Source organism: Meriones unguiculatus, chromosome 7 (assembly GCF_030254825.1).
Source record: "Meriones unguiculatus strain TT.TT164.6M chromosome 7, Bangor_MerUng_6.1, whole genome shotgun sequence".
Taxonomy (NCBI): Eukaryota; Metazoa; Chordata; class Mammalia; order Rodentia; family Muridae; genus Meriones; species Meriones unguiculatus.
Window position 1 is genome coordinate 3,320,736 of NC_083355.1, and position 13,232 is coordinate 3,333,967.

At 53.9% G+C, this 13,232-nt stretch overlaps 1 protein-coding gene across 4 annotated transcripts in view; it reads right to left on the reverse strand.

Moving 5' to 3' along the window:
• The window catches only part of Card14 (caspase recruitment domain family member 14), a 29,283-nt gene extending 23,089 nt beyond the window's left edge, over positions 1–6,194 (reverse strand). For 3 of the 4 annotated variants that reach the window (XM_021639638.2, XM_060386283.1, XM_060386282.1), the window contains exons 1-3: positions 5,956–6,194; positions 2,793–2,973; positions 1,923–2,142 (exon numbers count right to left, since the gene is read on the reverse strand). In XM_021639638.2, the coding sequence (XP_021495313.2) occupies positions 1,923–2,133 (211 nt within the window). In that variant the 5' untranslated portion in view covers positions 2,134–2,142; positions 2,793–2,973; positions 5,956–6,194. The remainder of the gene's footprint in view (positions 1–1,922; positions 2,143–2,792; positions 2,974–5,955) is intronic. The other variant, XM_021639645.2, reaches the window with a different exon arrangement.
• Between the last annotated feature and the right edge of the window lie 7,038 nt (positions 6,195–13,232).

Sequence of the window (13,232 nt, forward strand, 5' to 3'; positions counted from 1 at the left end):
TCATGTGTGTGTGTGTGTGTGTGTGTGTGTGTAAAACACCAGCCTTTTACAGATCAGTCTATCTTGAGATCCACACACCTACATATGACAGCGATGATTGCCACCGACACCTGGCTTCGATGGCCTGCGTTTGCTGTGGGCATTTTGTCAGCAGTCTGGCTTGACCCACCAGCCTTCAGGGGTGAAGTCACTTCCAGGTGAGGAAATACCGCCCGCCAGACCAGACGAACAAATTCCGAAGATCTCCCCACAAGATACATCAGCCCCCAAAATCTATCCGTGCTGGATACTTTTTGTCAACTCGGTACACTAGGGACCTCAGGGAAGAGGGATCTCGTTTGAGGAACTGTCTCCATTACCGGCCTGTGGGCAAGCCTGGGGGGTGTTCTCTTGGTTAATGACAGATGTAGAAGGGCTGAGAGCTCTGTGGATGGGCCACCCCTGGCTGGTGGTCCTGGGGCATATAAGAAAACTGAGCAAACCAAGGGGAGCAAGCCAGCGAGTAGCATTGCTCCCCGGCCTCTGCTTCAGTTCCTGCCTCTATCTCCCTCAGTGATAGACTGGTTGGGATGTGTAAGCCAAACAGACCTCTCCCTCCCAAGCTGCTTTTCCTCGTGATGTTTATCAGAGCAATAGAGAGCAAAGACGGTGCCTGTGTGAATCTTTTCCCTTTGGACAAAGGAGCTTCGTAGGGGTAATTAAGTGAAAGATCTCAGGGAGAGACGGTCCTGAGGCTGCAGCTCCGTTGGTAGTGTTTGCACAGCAGGCACAAAGTCCCCTGTTCAGGCCCCGGGACTACATAAACAAGGAGTGCCGGCACACACCTGTCGTCCTAGCGCTTGGCAAGTAGAGGTGACAAATTGAAAACTCAAAGCCATCCTTGGCGACATCGTGAGTGTACACAAGATAGTGTCTCAATCAAAGACATAAACTTAAACATTAAAAGAAGAAGAGGACACAGTGGGCCATATTCCAATCACAAGTGTGCTCACAAGAAGAGGGAAACATGAAGGTGGAGGGACAGTTGGAGTGACAGGACCACATGCCAAAGCTTTCCCAGAACCTTCTAGAGCCGAAAGGCAAGGAGAGTCCCCACGGAGCCTGCGGTGGGATTGCAGCCCCGTTCACACCAGCACACGTAAGACTTCCTGGCTGCAGAACTGAGAGCACAGAGCCCGCGGGGCTTCTTTCCCTTGGTGCCTGGACAGATGCCAGGGCCTTGTGCACGCTGAGTGTGTTCCACCACTGAGCTACACCCCAGTCTTCCCTTGAGCCACATTGTTTATAGCTGTTTGCTGGGGCTTTGTTAGGGGACTGACTCAGTGTCCTAACAGTGAGAACCTTGGTTCCCTTGATGCTTTGTTACGGAGGTTGTTTTGAGATAGGGCCTCACACAGCCCAGGCTCCCTAGAACTTCTTGATGCAGAGCTGAAGATGGCCTTAAACTTCTGATCCTCCTGATTCCACCTCCCAAGTTCTGGGGTACAGCTGCACCCCGTGATGCCTGAGTTACAACTTCCTCTGTGATGCCCAGGTTACAGCTGCAGCAGTGATGCCAGGGTTACAGGTGCATCCTCGATGCCCGGGTTACAGCCACACCTCCCCAGGTTACAGCCACACCTGTGATGCCCGCCCGGGTTACAGGTGCACCCCCGATTCCTGGTGGGGATCTAGCTCTGTGCTGTGTGTACGCTGCAAAGGCTTCCACCAACAGAGCTACATTCCCTCCTCCCTTTTCTTGATAGGGTCTCACAGTGTAGTCCAGGCTGGCTTTGAACTTGTGGCAATCCTCCTGCCTCAGTCGCTTGTGATGTTGGGATGATAGGCATGGTCACTATTGGTGTTGACCCCCCCCCCCATTGTTATGCTACAAGCCTTGCTGAGCTGCTGGGCAGGGCTCAGGGAGAGGCCAGCGGACTCACCGACTCTCATGGCACTGTTGGTGAAGCGGGGGCTGTGGAGGACCTCCTCCTCATCCAGCTGGCTCAGCACCTTGGCCTGACGCAGGTAGGGGGTGAGGCGGCTGGGGCAGATGCTCTGCACGATCTTGCAGCGGTGCCCCTCCAGCAGATCCCAGAGCGTCTCCTCATCCAGGGCAGTCAGCGTGGAGTCCATGCGGCACAGCTCTGCCATGCCTGGATGCTGAGAGGGCGGGACGGATAGGGTGCAATCCAACACCAGCCTGGCTTCCCCTGGTGTTAGTAAGCTACATTTGCCAATTGCTGTTCATGGCCCAGGGACTTCATCAATCAGAGAAGATGTAATAAAAATCAGTCAGGGGGCCGGACGTGGTGACACGCGCCTGTAATCCCAGCACTCTGGGAGGCAGAGGCAGGTGGATCTCTGTGAGTTAGGGGCCAGCCTGTGAGTGAGTCCAGGACAGCCAAGGCTACACAGAGGAACCCTATCTCAACAACCCTCCAGCCCTCAGAAAGAAAGTGATGGCTGGAGCATCCTGTCCACCGGGACAGCTAATCGTGCTCATCCTTCACACGTGTCTGTGAGAGTGTTTCCGGGGAGGTCTAGCTGAGGAGGGAAGACTTGCCCCAAATGTGGGTGGCACCATGGCTGTGGGCTGAGACTGCATGAGGAAGAGGAAGCCAGCTGGACAGCAGCATGCACCTCTCTGCTTCCTGTCTCTGGATGTCCAGCTCGTGCCCCTGCTGTCACACCTTCCACACAGTGAGAGCCTGATTCCCCGAACCATGAGCCCAAATGACCTGTCTGCTCACAGCAACAAGAGGAACAGCTAACGAACCATGCCGGGACCATGGCTCCAGCAAGTTGCTCACCTGAGGGGCCCAGACTTGCTTCTGCAGAGCCTCCCTGTAGCTGGCCAGAGCCTGGTGAGTCCCAGACTGGCTGCTGAGCTGCAGATGGCTATAGTGGGGCAGGGCCAGGCAGGGAGAGCTGTGAAGTCACGTCAAACCACGTGACCTGCTCCAAAACTCAAAGTCCGAGCAGCACCAAAGACTACAGCAGGCAGGAAGAGAAACGATAAGAGATTGAGTTCAGAAATTGCTGCAGACACCTCTGACCCACGGCTTTCTCGGCTCCTTAGAGGAAGCGGGTTCCAGATGGAGCCTGAGCTTGGAACTCCAGAACACAAGGCGGGGGGCAGGTATCATCGCCACCCAGCTCACAGGCCACTCAGTGATGGGGCTCCATGAACACCCTCCCTCTGAACTTCCTCACACAGAGAGAACTCTGGAGAGCCTGTGGGCAGGCCAGAGCCGTCACAAGGAAGATGTGGGGATGAGCACAGAGCAGTCATGAGCGCCACCAGCTCTCTCCTGCTGTCCTGTTGACAGCTGACCCAGGCTTGGGAAGTAAAGGGACCTGTGAGTGTGAGCTTGTTGGAAGCAGTTTTCACTGACGGAGCTGGTGAACTCTCTCTCTACAGTGACTGGTGTCCTTTCAAGAAGGGGAGGAGAGACACTGACCCAGGAAGAGGGACACGAGCCTCCGGGTGCCAAGCATCACAGGCACATCTGGAGCTCAGAGGACAGGAGCGCCTGCAGTTTGGAGCCACTGTCTCCACCATACTAGAACACAGGGCAAAGAGGTTTGGAAAGGCCCAGGCCCCGGGTGCCTGGCCCTCTGTCGTCTTGCCAGTCACGTACACATCCCAAAGGGCAGTGTTTACCTCACACCAGAACAGGGTCAGGTGTGGCCTGCAGAGCCCGTTGAGGAGGGAAAATAAAGCCAGGCTTGGTGGCATCTTTTGTTTTCTTTTGGTTTTTTGAGACAGGGTTTCTCTGTGTGACCCTGGCTGCCCTGGAACTCACCCTGTAGACCAGGCTGACCTCAAACTCACAGAGCAACACCTGCCTCTGACTCCGTGTGCTATGATTAAAGGCATAAAGTACAATGGCCCAGCTTCAGTGGCATCTTTCATCCCAGAGTTTAGGAGAAGGTAGATCTCTGTGAGTTCAAGGCCAGCCTGGTCTGCAGAGCCAGTTCCAGGAGAGCCAGGGTTACACAGAGAAACCCTGTCTTGAAAAACTAGGGTCCCAGGGCAGAGGGGGCTGGGCTGCTGTCCTCTGGCTCCCTGTGCACACACAGAGGAGTACAGATGCCTCACCTCCCTGCAGGGTCCCTCAGCTCTGAGACCAGGTGTCCCCCTAACGTGCTGGTGTCTCGAGGGTGGAAGCAGGCCAGAGGGCAATGGACGCTGGCCACGGTGGGGAGAGTTGTGGAAGAGTCACAGGAAAGGAGACGGCTGCCCAGCCTCCGTCAGGAAGGTGTCACTGTCAGGACAAAGTTCCTTCCCTTCCCACGCAGTACAGAAGGCAGTGCTTCCCCAGGTATGTCCAGAGACACCCACTTAAACACGGAGCCCGGCCCTGTCTGAGCTGCACAGAGCAGGCAGCCCAGCATGGTGGCCTTCCCTGGCAGGATCAACAGCCCTGTGATTACATTGGCACCAAACGGCCAATACCAAGGGCTTGTAGTATGCTAACGTATTTGTAGCAAATCACACTTACGTCGCCCCCCAACATCACTACATCGGGACTCAGGATGCCAGCTAATGCCAACAGCCACACTCTAGCAGCGGAAACTCAGGTGCCCTGAACAGCTCGGTTTCCAGTAGGTCGTGAGGCCCACGCTGGGGGAAGGGTGCTGAGAACTTCTGGAGCCTCCCAGGACTGGGTCCCGGCAGACACAGCTCTGGGAGCCTTAGCTAGTATGACTGTTCCTGCCTCCTCCCCCCTAGCCTTAGCTAGTGTGACTGTTCCTGCCTCCTCCCCCCTGGTAGGTCCTACCCTGGAGCTGACCCTGCTACTGTTGAGGTGAACCGGAAAGTCGGGGCTTTCCACATCCAGCTCTGCCCCAGGCCTCAGGAGCCCAAACCAGTCCAGGATGAGGGTGAAAGTGCATGCAGACATCAGTCCCTCAGGGTCACTCTGGGGGGCCAGAGCTTGAGAGGCAGAGGCTGCAGGAGTGGGAGTTCTAGGCCAGCCTGGGCAACACAGTGAGAGTGAGGCCAGCCTGGGCAACACAGCAAGTGAGAGGTCAGCTTGGGTTACGTGAGACCCTGTCGCAAAACAAAAATGAAAGCAAAGCACAACGAAAACCCAAATCAGGAAAGCACTGCTTGGGGCTGGGGTGTATCTCAGTGATAGAGCACTTACCATTTGTACCCGAGTGCACTCTCGCACAGGCACACACACACACACACACACACACACACACACACACACAGAGTAGATAGGCTGGGTGTGTCCCAGCTACTTGGGAAGCACCCACAAGTGTAAGAGTTGGAGGCAGAGGACCCTGGGTCTCAGAAAACAGACAGTGGCACTTGTTTATAAGGTCAGACGGGGGCATCCTTGTGAGAAAGGAGCTCTGCCCCGGCCCTCACAGCAGCCTTAGCTCTCTACAACCTTCTCCCCCTGCCTGACACTAGTGCAGCCTGCGTGCAAGCCGCCTCGTCAGCCTTCTCAGACGCCAAGGCTCAGCCTCCTATTTAGTCTGGTAGGAGAACACACACACACACACACACACACACACACACACACACACCACATTCTCTTCCTCTCGCTCATACATACACACCCACACATTCTCTCTCTCATGCACACACTCTCCCCCACATACACCACACATGGAAGGTTAGAACAGGTGGCCGACAAGGGCAGTAGCCGAGGAGAGGGTCACCAACCAAAGAGGGGAAGACGGGCCTTTATAGTCCTCTGCTCCAAGCCAGTCCCTCAGTCCAGGGACACCCATGTGAACCGTCCCACCGAAGACAGGCCTAGCTCACATACCCTCCCTCCAGACCCCGCTTTCTCCAGGAGGTGTGGCTATGAATCCTGGTGTTCCGCTCAGCTGTCCAGCCGCTGTGGCTCCGTGAGGGGAGTGTTCAGGACTTTCATCAAGCACAGTGAGAGAAGCTGCTCCCTCAGCTTTAGAACGGCTGGCGCCCCATCCCGACCTGCCCATTGTCCTGACCTGTCCACGGTCCCTCTGGCATGCTGACTGGTTCTGGCAAAACCGACTGCATTTGTCTTCCTGTTCTGTAGCAGTGATAGACGGAGGCTTGGGCCTAGGCTGGGCAGCACTGAGGAGCAGGTTTGACGGGTCACAGTCTTCTGGGCTCTGCCCACGGAAGCAGGGCCTTATATCCACAGTGGAATGGCCAGTGCGTTCCCTCCTCCCCAGCTGGATTGGCTGCTGTGATAGTCACCGTCACCTGTTGAGGAATGCCAGGTATCTGCCGCCTCCCCTGCCCCCCCAATTCTCCTACCCCTCTGTACCTCCCCCTCTCCAAAGGCAGAGGGTGTGGTGGAGGCCAGGAGAATCCTCCCTCCTTCGTGAGCAGTCAGCCCAGTTCGTCAGCCTGTACTCTCGGAAAGAACCCAGGGAGGTTAAGATGACTTAGGGGCCTTCCTGGTTCCATAATCATATAGGAATTATGAAATGATCCCAACAGACCCAGCAAAAGTCAACATTTCATAAGGAGAGTTAGGCTGCAACATGAGCCTTGGCACGTCTCTTTCTAGAGTCTGATTCCCGTGTGCGGTGTCCCTGGATCCCCAGCCGTAGCCCCCCACTACTGCATGGCGGCTGTTAAACCTGGGCTGCCGGCCCTGGACACAGCAGGCTAGATCTACACCCAAGCACCCCCTTACTGCAGAGTGGCTCTTAGGCCCCTTCCACCCAGCACTCAGCACAGCGGGCAGTGACACCTGTGAGACCCAGGCACTCCCTTCCGTGTGCCAGCACTCAAGTCTGCAGTGCCCAGTCCACAAGACTTGTGGGGTCCCTCGGATGGCACACCCCTGTCACCTTCTCCAGCCCCGCACCCCTGTGGCCAAGTCTGTGGCTCCAGGCTCACACATCCCCAACAGCCTTTGCACCTGCTGTGCCTGCTGCCAAGAACTTCCCCTCACGCCCTTCAGGCGCCACTCCAGGCCCAGGGTCCCATGAAAGGCCCTTCCAGGCCATTTCAAACTGCAGATTTCTCAGCCGGGTCCTCCCTCCCTCCCTCCCCCTCGGCCTGTTTCATTTCTCTCTGCTGGACTTGTCTGCCCCGATCTATTTTGCAGTCTGCTTTTTTGCCTCTCCCTTGGCACAAGACAACAATTCCTGTCTGTCTTGTTCTCTGTTTGGCCCCACCCCTAAGACAGTTGCATAAATATTGCCTGGGTGAGGGAGTAAAACTGTGTCAGGCTGGCAGACTCGGGTCAGGGTGGAAGGATGCTCGGTCCCCTATCTGGGCGGGAGGAGCTTAGGCATTTTCATCTGGACAGACGAAGGCTGATCTCCCAGGTCACAGCTGAGATGAGGCCCCTGGCGAGGGAAAGGCCACAGCCGCTCTGCCAGGATCACAGGTCCAAACAGAGCAAGAGTGTTGCCAGGTCCCCGAGCCTCTGGGCTCAGGCTTCTCACTTCTCCACCTAAAAAGTCCCTGCCTCATGGTAGGAAGGCTCATCTCACCGAGGCTGGATCTAGAAAATGCAAAGAAATGCTGTGTGCCAAATGACAGAGGGAGCCCACGACACTCTGCCCTTAAAACACACACAGGCCAGGCCTGGTGACATACCTGTAGTCCCGGTACTCAGGAGGCTGAGTCAGGAGGACCATGGAGTCCACACCAAGCCAGGCTCCGAGGGTGATGTATGTGTATGTGTGCCTGTGCGTGTGCCTCCTGCCTGCACAAGAAAGCATGCTAAGCGTGGTGGAGTAACGCTGAGCACAGACTTTTCTTAGCCAGTGTGGGGGCTTGCAAAACGCCGCGAGTCCTCTGCCTTAACCCACTCGGTCCATGTGGCGTGAACTTCACCAGAGTTTCATCATCAGTAGGTGCGGTCTGGCTGGCTGGGTAGCCCTGCACAGAACTTCCAGGCGGCAGCTCTGGGGAGCAGCAGAGAGTGACCCGTTCTGCGGGTTGCTCTGGGGAATCAGCGGCTCGCTGCCCCGCCCTGCTTTGGCACAACTCCCTGTGTTGGCACCCAGTAGTGGGCAGGGAGTCAGGTGCCTTCTCAGGCCTCCAGCTGTGTTGAGAAACTGCTGATAATGTGTTGGAAGAGGTCCTGGAATTCTCCTGCCCCTGAGTGTTGAGCGAGAAGAGGCAAGGACTCTCAGCGTTTGTGACACTCCCACCCTCCCAGGAACCCGTGCCTGGACTCTTCTCCTACCTGCCCTGGTGCCTTGCAGGCCCTGCTGTGGAATCGTTTCTCTCCCGGGGCCTCCTGCTTGGCGGGTCCCTGCATCTCCACTCACGCTAACATTGTGGTTTTAAGGCCCACCTGGAGCCTTCCCGACCTCCAGAATGTTGCACATGAGTGCTGTGTTGCCCAGAGTTGCCTTCCGGCTGGTCTGGGGCCAGCGTCCGTTCCTTGTCCTCACTGATCACCACCGTTAGTGCCATGTTGTCACGGTGCCCGCTGCTCCCAGCCTGCCCAGCCCACCTTGAGCTTAGCTTCAGGGAGTCAGAGAACCTGTTTTACTGTCGCTGAAGTGAGCCCCAGTAGCAATCCTGAGGGATAACTACTAGCAGGGTGCCGGGAGGGGGGCACTGTAAATACAACCGGGGCTTTTTCCAGTTCTCGTCCTAGCTCCCAAATATTGAGAAGCACTTCAGCCGGGCAGATTCTCAGCTGTTCTAACCCGGATATGCTGGCCTGGGCCTACTTGCCATCTAGGCTCACCCTGGCTGCTCCTGCTCCACGTGTATCCTCACGGCAACTTCTGTGGAGACCTACCTCCTTGTGGCCCAGCCACCTCTTCAAGGCAAGCTTCTCATGGCTGTCTCCTCACGGCCTGGCAACACCCCCCTCTCCTGCTCCCTCCTCTCCCTCTCCTCCCTACTCTCTCTCTCTCCCACTCCCTCCTCTCCTCCTTCCTTTCCCTCTCCTCCTCCTTCCTCTCCTATTTCCCTCCCTCTCTTTCCTTCTCTCCCTCTCTCCTCTACTTCTCTCCTTCCCTCCTCTCCTCTCTCCCTCCCTCTTTCCTTCTCTCCTTCCCTCCTCTCCCTCCTTCTCTCCTTCCCTCTTCTTCCTCTCTCCTTCCCTCCTCTCCTCTCTCCCTCCCTCTTTCCTTTTTTTCCTTCCCTCCTCTTCCTCCTCCTCTTCCTCTCTCCTTCCCTCCTCTCTCATTCTCCTTCCTCTCTCTCTCTCCCCACTCCTTTTCCTCCCTCCCTCCTCTCCTTCCCTCCTCTCCCCCTCTCCTTCCCTCCCCTCCCTCTCTCCCTGTCTACCTGAGACCCCACCAATGGGATCATAAGTTCTTCCTACTCTTCTCCAGCTCTTTACTGACCAGTCAGAGATGCTGGAGAACATTTTTTACACAACAATGAAACAGGAGACAGTTTTGTTGTTGTTTTGTTTTCCAGATAGGTTTTCCCTGAGTCACCTTGGCTGTCCTGGACTCACTTTGACCAGGCTGGCCTCAAACTCACAGAGATCCAGATCCGCCTGCCTCTGCCTCCCAGAGTGCTAGCTTTACAGGTGTGCACTACCATGCCGGGCTGAGACAGGAGATTCTTAAATAGTAATGGCCATACCAGAATCTGGTAGCATTTAGCTCACTGTCAGTTCAGTAGTTAGCAGAATATTACAGAGATGTTGCTTGGTACCATGTGAGTGAATGTCGCCTCTACAGAGCACTGTGGTGAATAAGACACTTCACCCTCACTTCTGCTTTTTGTCTGTAGCTCCTGTGAGTCTAAAGAAGTTATGTATTTCTTTGTATGTTTTCTTTTCTGTCTTTCTTTCAGAATTTTACTTTGAGATACACGTGTAGCTCTGGCTGGCCTGGAACTCAGTAGGAAGCTGAAAATGGCCTTGACCTTTGAATGATGCTCCAGCCTCTGACTCCTGAGTACTGGGAGTACAGGCTGCACCACCATGCCAGGCATGTTTGGTTGTGTGTACAGGCAAGCTTCCTGCCCCCCCAAAGCCCAGGCTGGTCAGGAACTCACGTTCTTCCTACCTGAGTCTCCTGGCTACCAGGGACTACAGGCATGTGCCATCGCACCTGGCTTCTGTTTTTTTTTTTTTTTTTTTTTTTTTTTTTTTTTTTGTAGGGCTGAAACTTAGTGGGCTCTCTCTGTCATTTGGCACACAGCATTTCTTTGCATTTTCTAGATCCAGCCTCGGTGAGATGAGCCTTCCTACCATGAGGCAGGGACTTTTTAGGTGGAGAAGTGAGAAGCCTGAGCCCAGAGGCTCGGGGACCTGGCCAAGACGTGGCAACACTCTTGCTCTGTTTGGACCTGTGATCCTGGCAGAGAGGCTGTGGCCTTTCCCTCGCCAGGGGCCTCATCTCAGCTGTGACCTGGGAGATCAGCCTTCGTCTGTCCAGATGAAAATGCCTAAGCTCCTCCCGCCCAGACAGGGGATCGAGCATCCTTCCACCCTGACCAGTGTCTACTTTAGTGGGATCCAGGTGCCCAGGAGGGCTTTATTTGTTCAATAAATCAGACAATATTCACAAAACTAATCTAAGTTGGTTCTGGAACATTTTCCTCACCCCGCTTTTCACAAGTGGAAACTTTATGCCAGCAGCTCCTGCTGCACAACCTTACTTATTCCGAACACAAGGCCCCCACAGTCTCCTGCCTCATGACCCAGAAATCTTTGTAATCCTGACAGCCTCACCCAGGCCAGCCAACTATCAGCCCTGTAAACTTCCATCTAAAGTTTCCACAGCATCAGAGGGCAGCTGCAGCCACCACCACCCTCTCTTCTGAGCTCCTGCCTCTCCTTCCCGTCCCTCTGTGCAGCCAGGTCATCTCCCGGCCCTGCCCCATCTGAAAGGGGCTCCTTGGCAGTCACAGTCCGCCAGCCCCTGCTGGATGAGGTCTTTCTCACTTCCTCCCTCCCCTGCTTATGCTCTCTCACTGCCTCTTCCTTCCTTGGGTTTATCTATGCATGCCTCCTGTAGACATTTTCCTCCCGCCACCAAGTAAAACCAGAACCCAGGTAACTTATTCTACTTTGTACTATTTTATTTACATCACAGTAACTATACAGCATACAATTATCTTAGTTTCAGTTTCATGGGTCTTGCCCTTCTCTGGAATAAACACTCAGTGAAGGCAAGTGACTGTTACCCCCAGTCCAGAACTGGAAATGGTTCCAGTACAGAGCTGGGGCAGGGCAGCTTACTGTGTGCCTGAACAGGGGTCTAGACAGGCAGCAAGGGGAGGTCACGGGATGCTCAGCAGGATATCTGGCTCCAGCTAGGTAGGCTTGAGGAAGGACCAGTGATGGGAGGGAGCAGTAGCAGGAAGCAATCCTTCGGGATGACCCTTTGGGTTTCCTTCTGTCTAGGACGTCAACCTCTGCAGTTATGATGGCTGTGAACTCAGTCAGTGGATGGGACTGCCTGGACCTCTTCCACCCCCGGGCAGGAGGAGACTCCTGATCGTGCCCTCCTGGTTCCAGGGGCCTGGTGGGTGCAGGTGGGCTCCTGAGCACAGCACACCAGAGCGCTGCCCCCTCTCCCCCACAACTCACACATGAGCTTGCCATATTCCTGCCCAGCTGGGCCATGTCTGTGTTCCTCCTTCTTCCCCTGGATGTGAATGGTGAGCAAGCTGGCAACTGTTTCCTTATGTTAAGGAAACTGGAAGCTGAAGAGATACACCCATGACTCTTATATCTGGCACGTCCCCCAAGTAATGGGTAGGCAAAGCGGTACTAAGGAGAAAGGGTGCCGAGACCAAGAGTAAAGGGCCTCACCACCTTTGTTACCAACCAGGTGTCTAGGGCTTCAGAACCCACCTATTTATAGGCAGGATACAGCCACTGTAATATAAACTCAGAGCTGGACCAATTGATCCCTTGCTGTAAACATAGCCTGGTTTTTCCATCAGTAAAATAGTTAAGGTGAGACATGTAACTTTTATTCACCTGATGTAATTGTTGTCTCGGAGGCTTAATGCCTCTGTCTACTAAGCTAGGCCTAGTCCTGGAAGCTTCTAGCCTCTGTACAAATCTAGACCTAGAATGTTCAACTTGAGACTAAGCACACCCTTTCTAGCTCTTTCTGAACTCTTGATGTCTGGTTCAACTCAGCTGCTCTGGCTCAAACTCGTCTCCAAGATGACTGATTCAAACTGGCTTCTCTCAGCTTCTGATTGAATTGCTCTAACTCTAGCAATCTGATTTAATCTTCTGGCTCTTTCTCATTCTCTGGCATCAACTGCCTCTGCTGAACTGCCTTGAATTCACTAAGGAACTCCAACCTCGATGTTTTTCCTTCTATAAACTAACTTAACCTTCATTGTTTGAGATTAAAGATGTGTATTAAGGATGTGTCTCTATTTCAGCCAGAGTTGCCAAACTGCTGGATTAAAATCCCTCTGCAGAGACATATGCCTGCACCCTCTGCTTCTAATGGTTGAGATGTATAAGAATCAAATTAGTTGGGCATGGTGGAGCATGTTTTTAATCCCAGTATTCAGGAGACAGAGGTAGACAGATTTCTGTGAGTTCAAGACCAGCCTGGTCTAGAAAGTGAGTTCTAGGATAGCCAAGGCTACCCAGAGAAACCCTGTCTCAAAAAAAAAAAAAAAAAATCAACTCAATCTCTCAGTTGAAGCACTGGAATTGTAGATTGTCAGACAGGGCTGTCAGTTGTGTGCCCGAGTGTACGTGTGTGTGCCACATGTACACGGGTGCTTTTGGAGATCAGAAGAGGGCATCAGATCCCCTGGAACTGGTTGTGAGCTGCCTGAAATGGCAGCTGGGAACAAAATCTGGGTCCTCTGCAAGAGCAGCAAGTGCTCCTAACCATTGAACCATCTTTTCAGCCCTTACTTAGTAGTAATTTTTCTTTAACAAAGATTTTTAAAATTTATTTTGAATGCCCTATCTGCATGTACACGTGCAGTCCAGAAGAGGGCAGTAGAGGGTATAGATGGTTGTGAGCCTCCATGTGGTTGCTGGGAATTGAACTCCGGACCTAGAAGAGCAGACAGTGCTGTAACCTCCAAACCATCTCTCCAGCCCCAGAAGTAATTTTTTTTCTTATAAAGACCAACTCATCACCTAGGTCATTCTGGCCTCAAACTCGGTGCATCTGCTTCCACTGCTCAAATGTTGGGGTCACAAGTATGTGCCACTGCCTTAGTTTAAATTGTTGCTTTTAAGTAGATAGTTATGCATAAGATACAATGTAACCATGTTGATCAGCTACTTTTAACAAGGCATGCGACAAAGGCATGTGACAAAGGCATGCGGTCTAACCAACTGACTGGATTCCAGCTGCCGACAAAA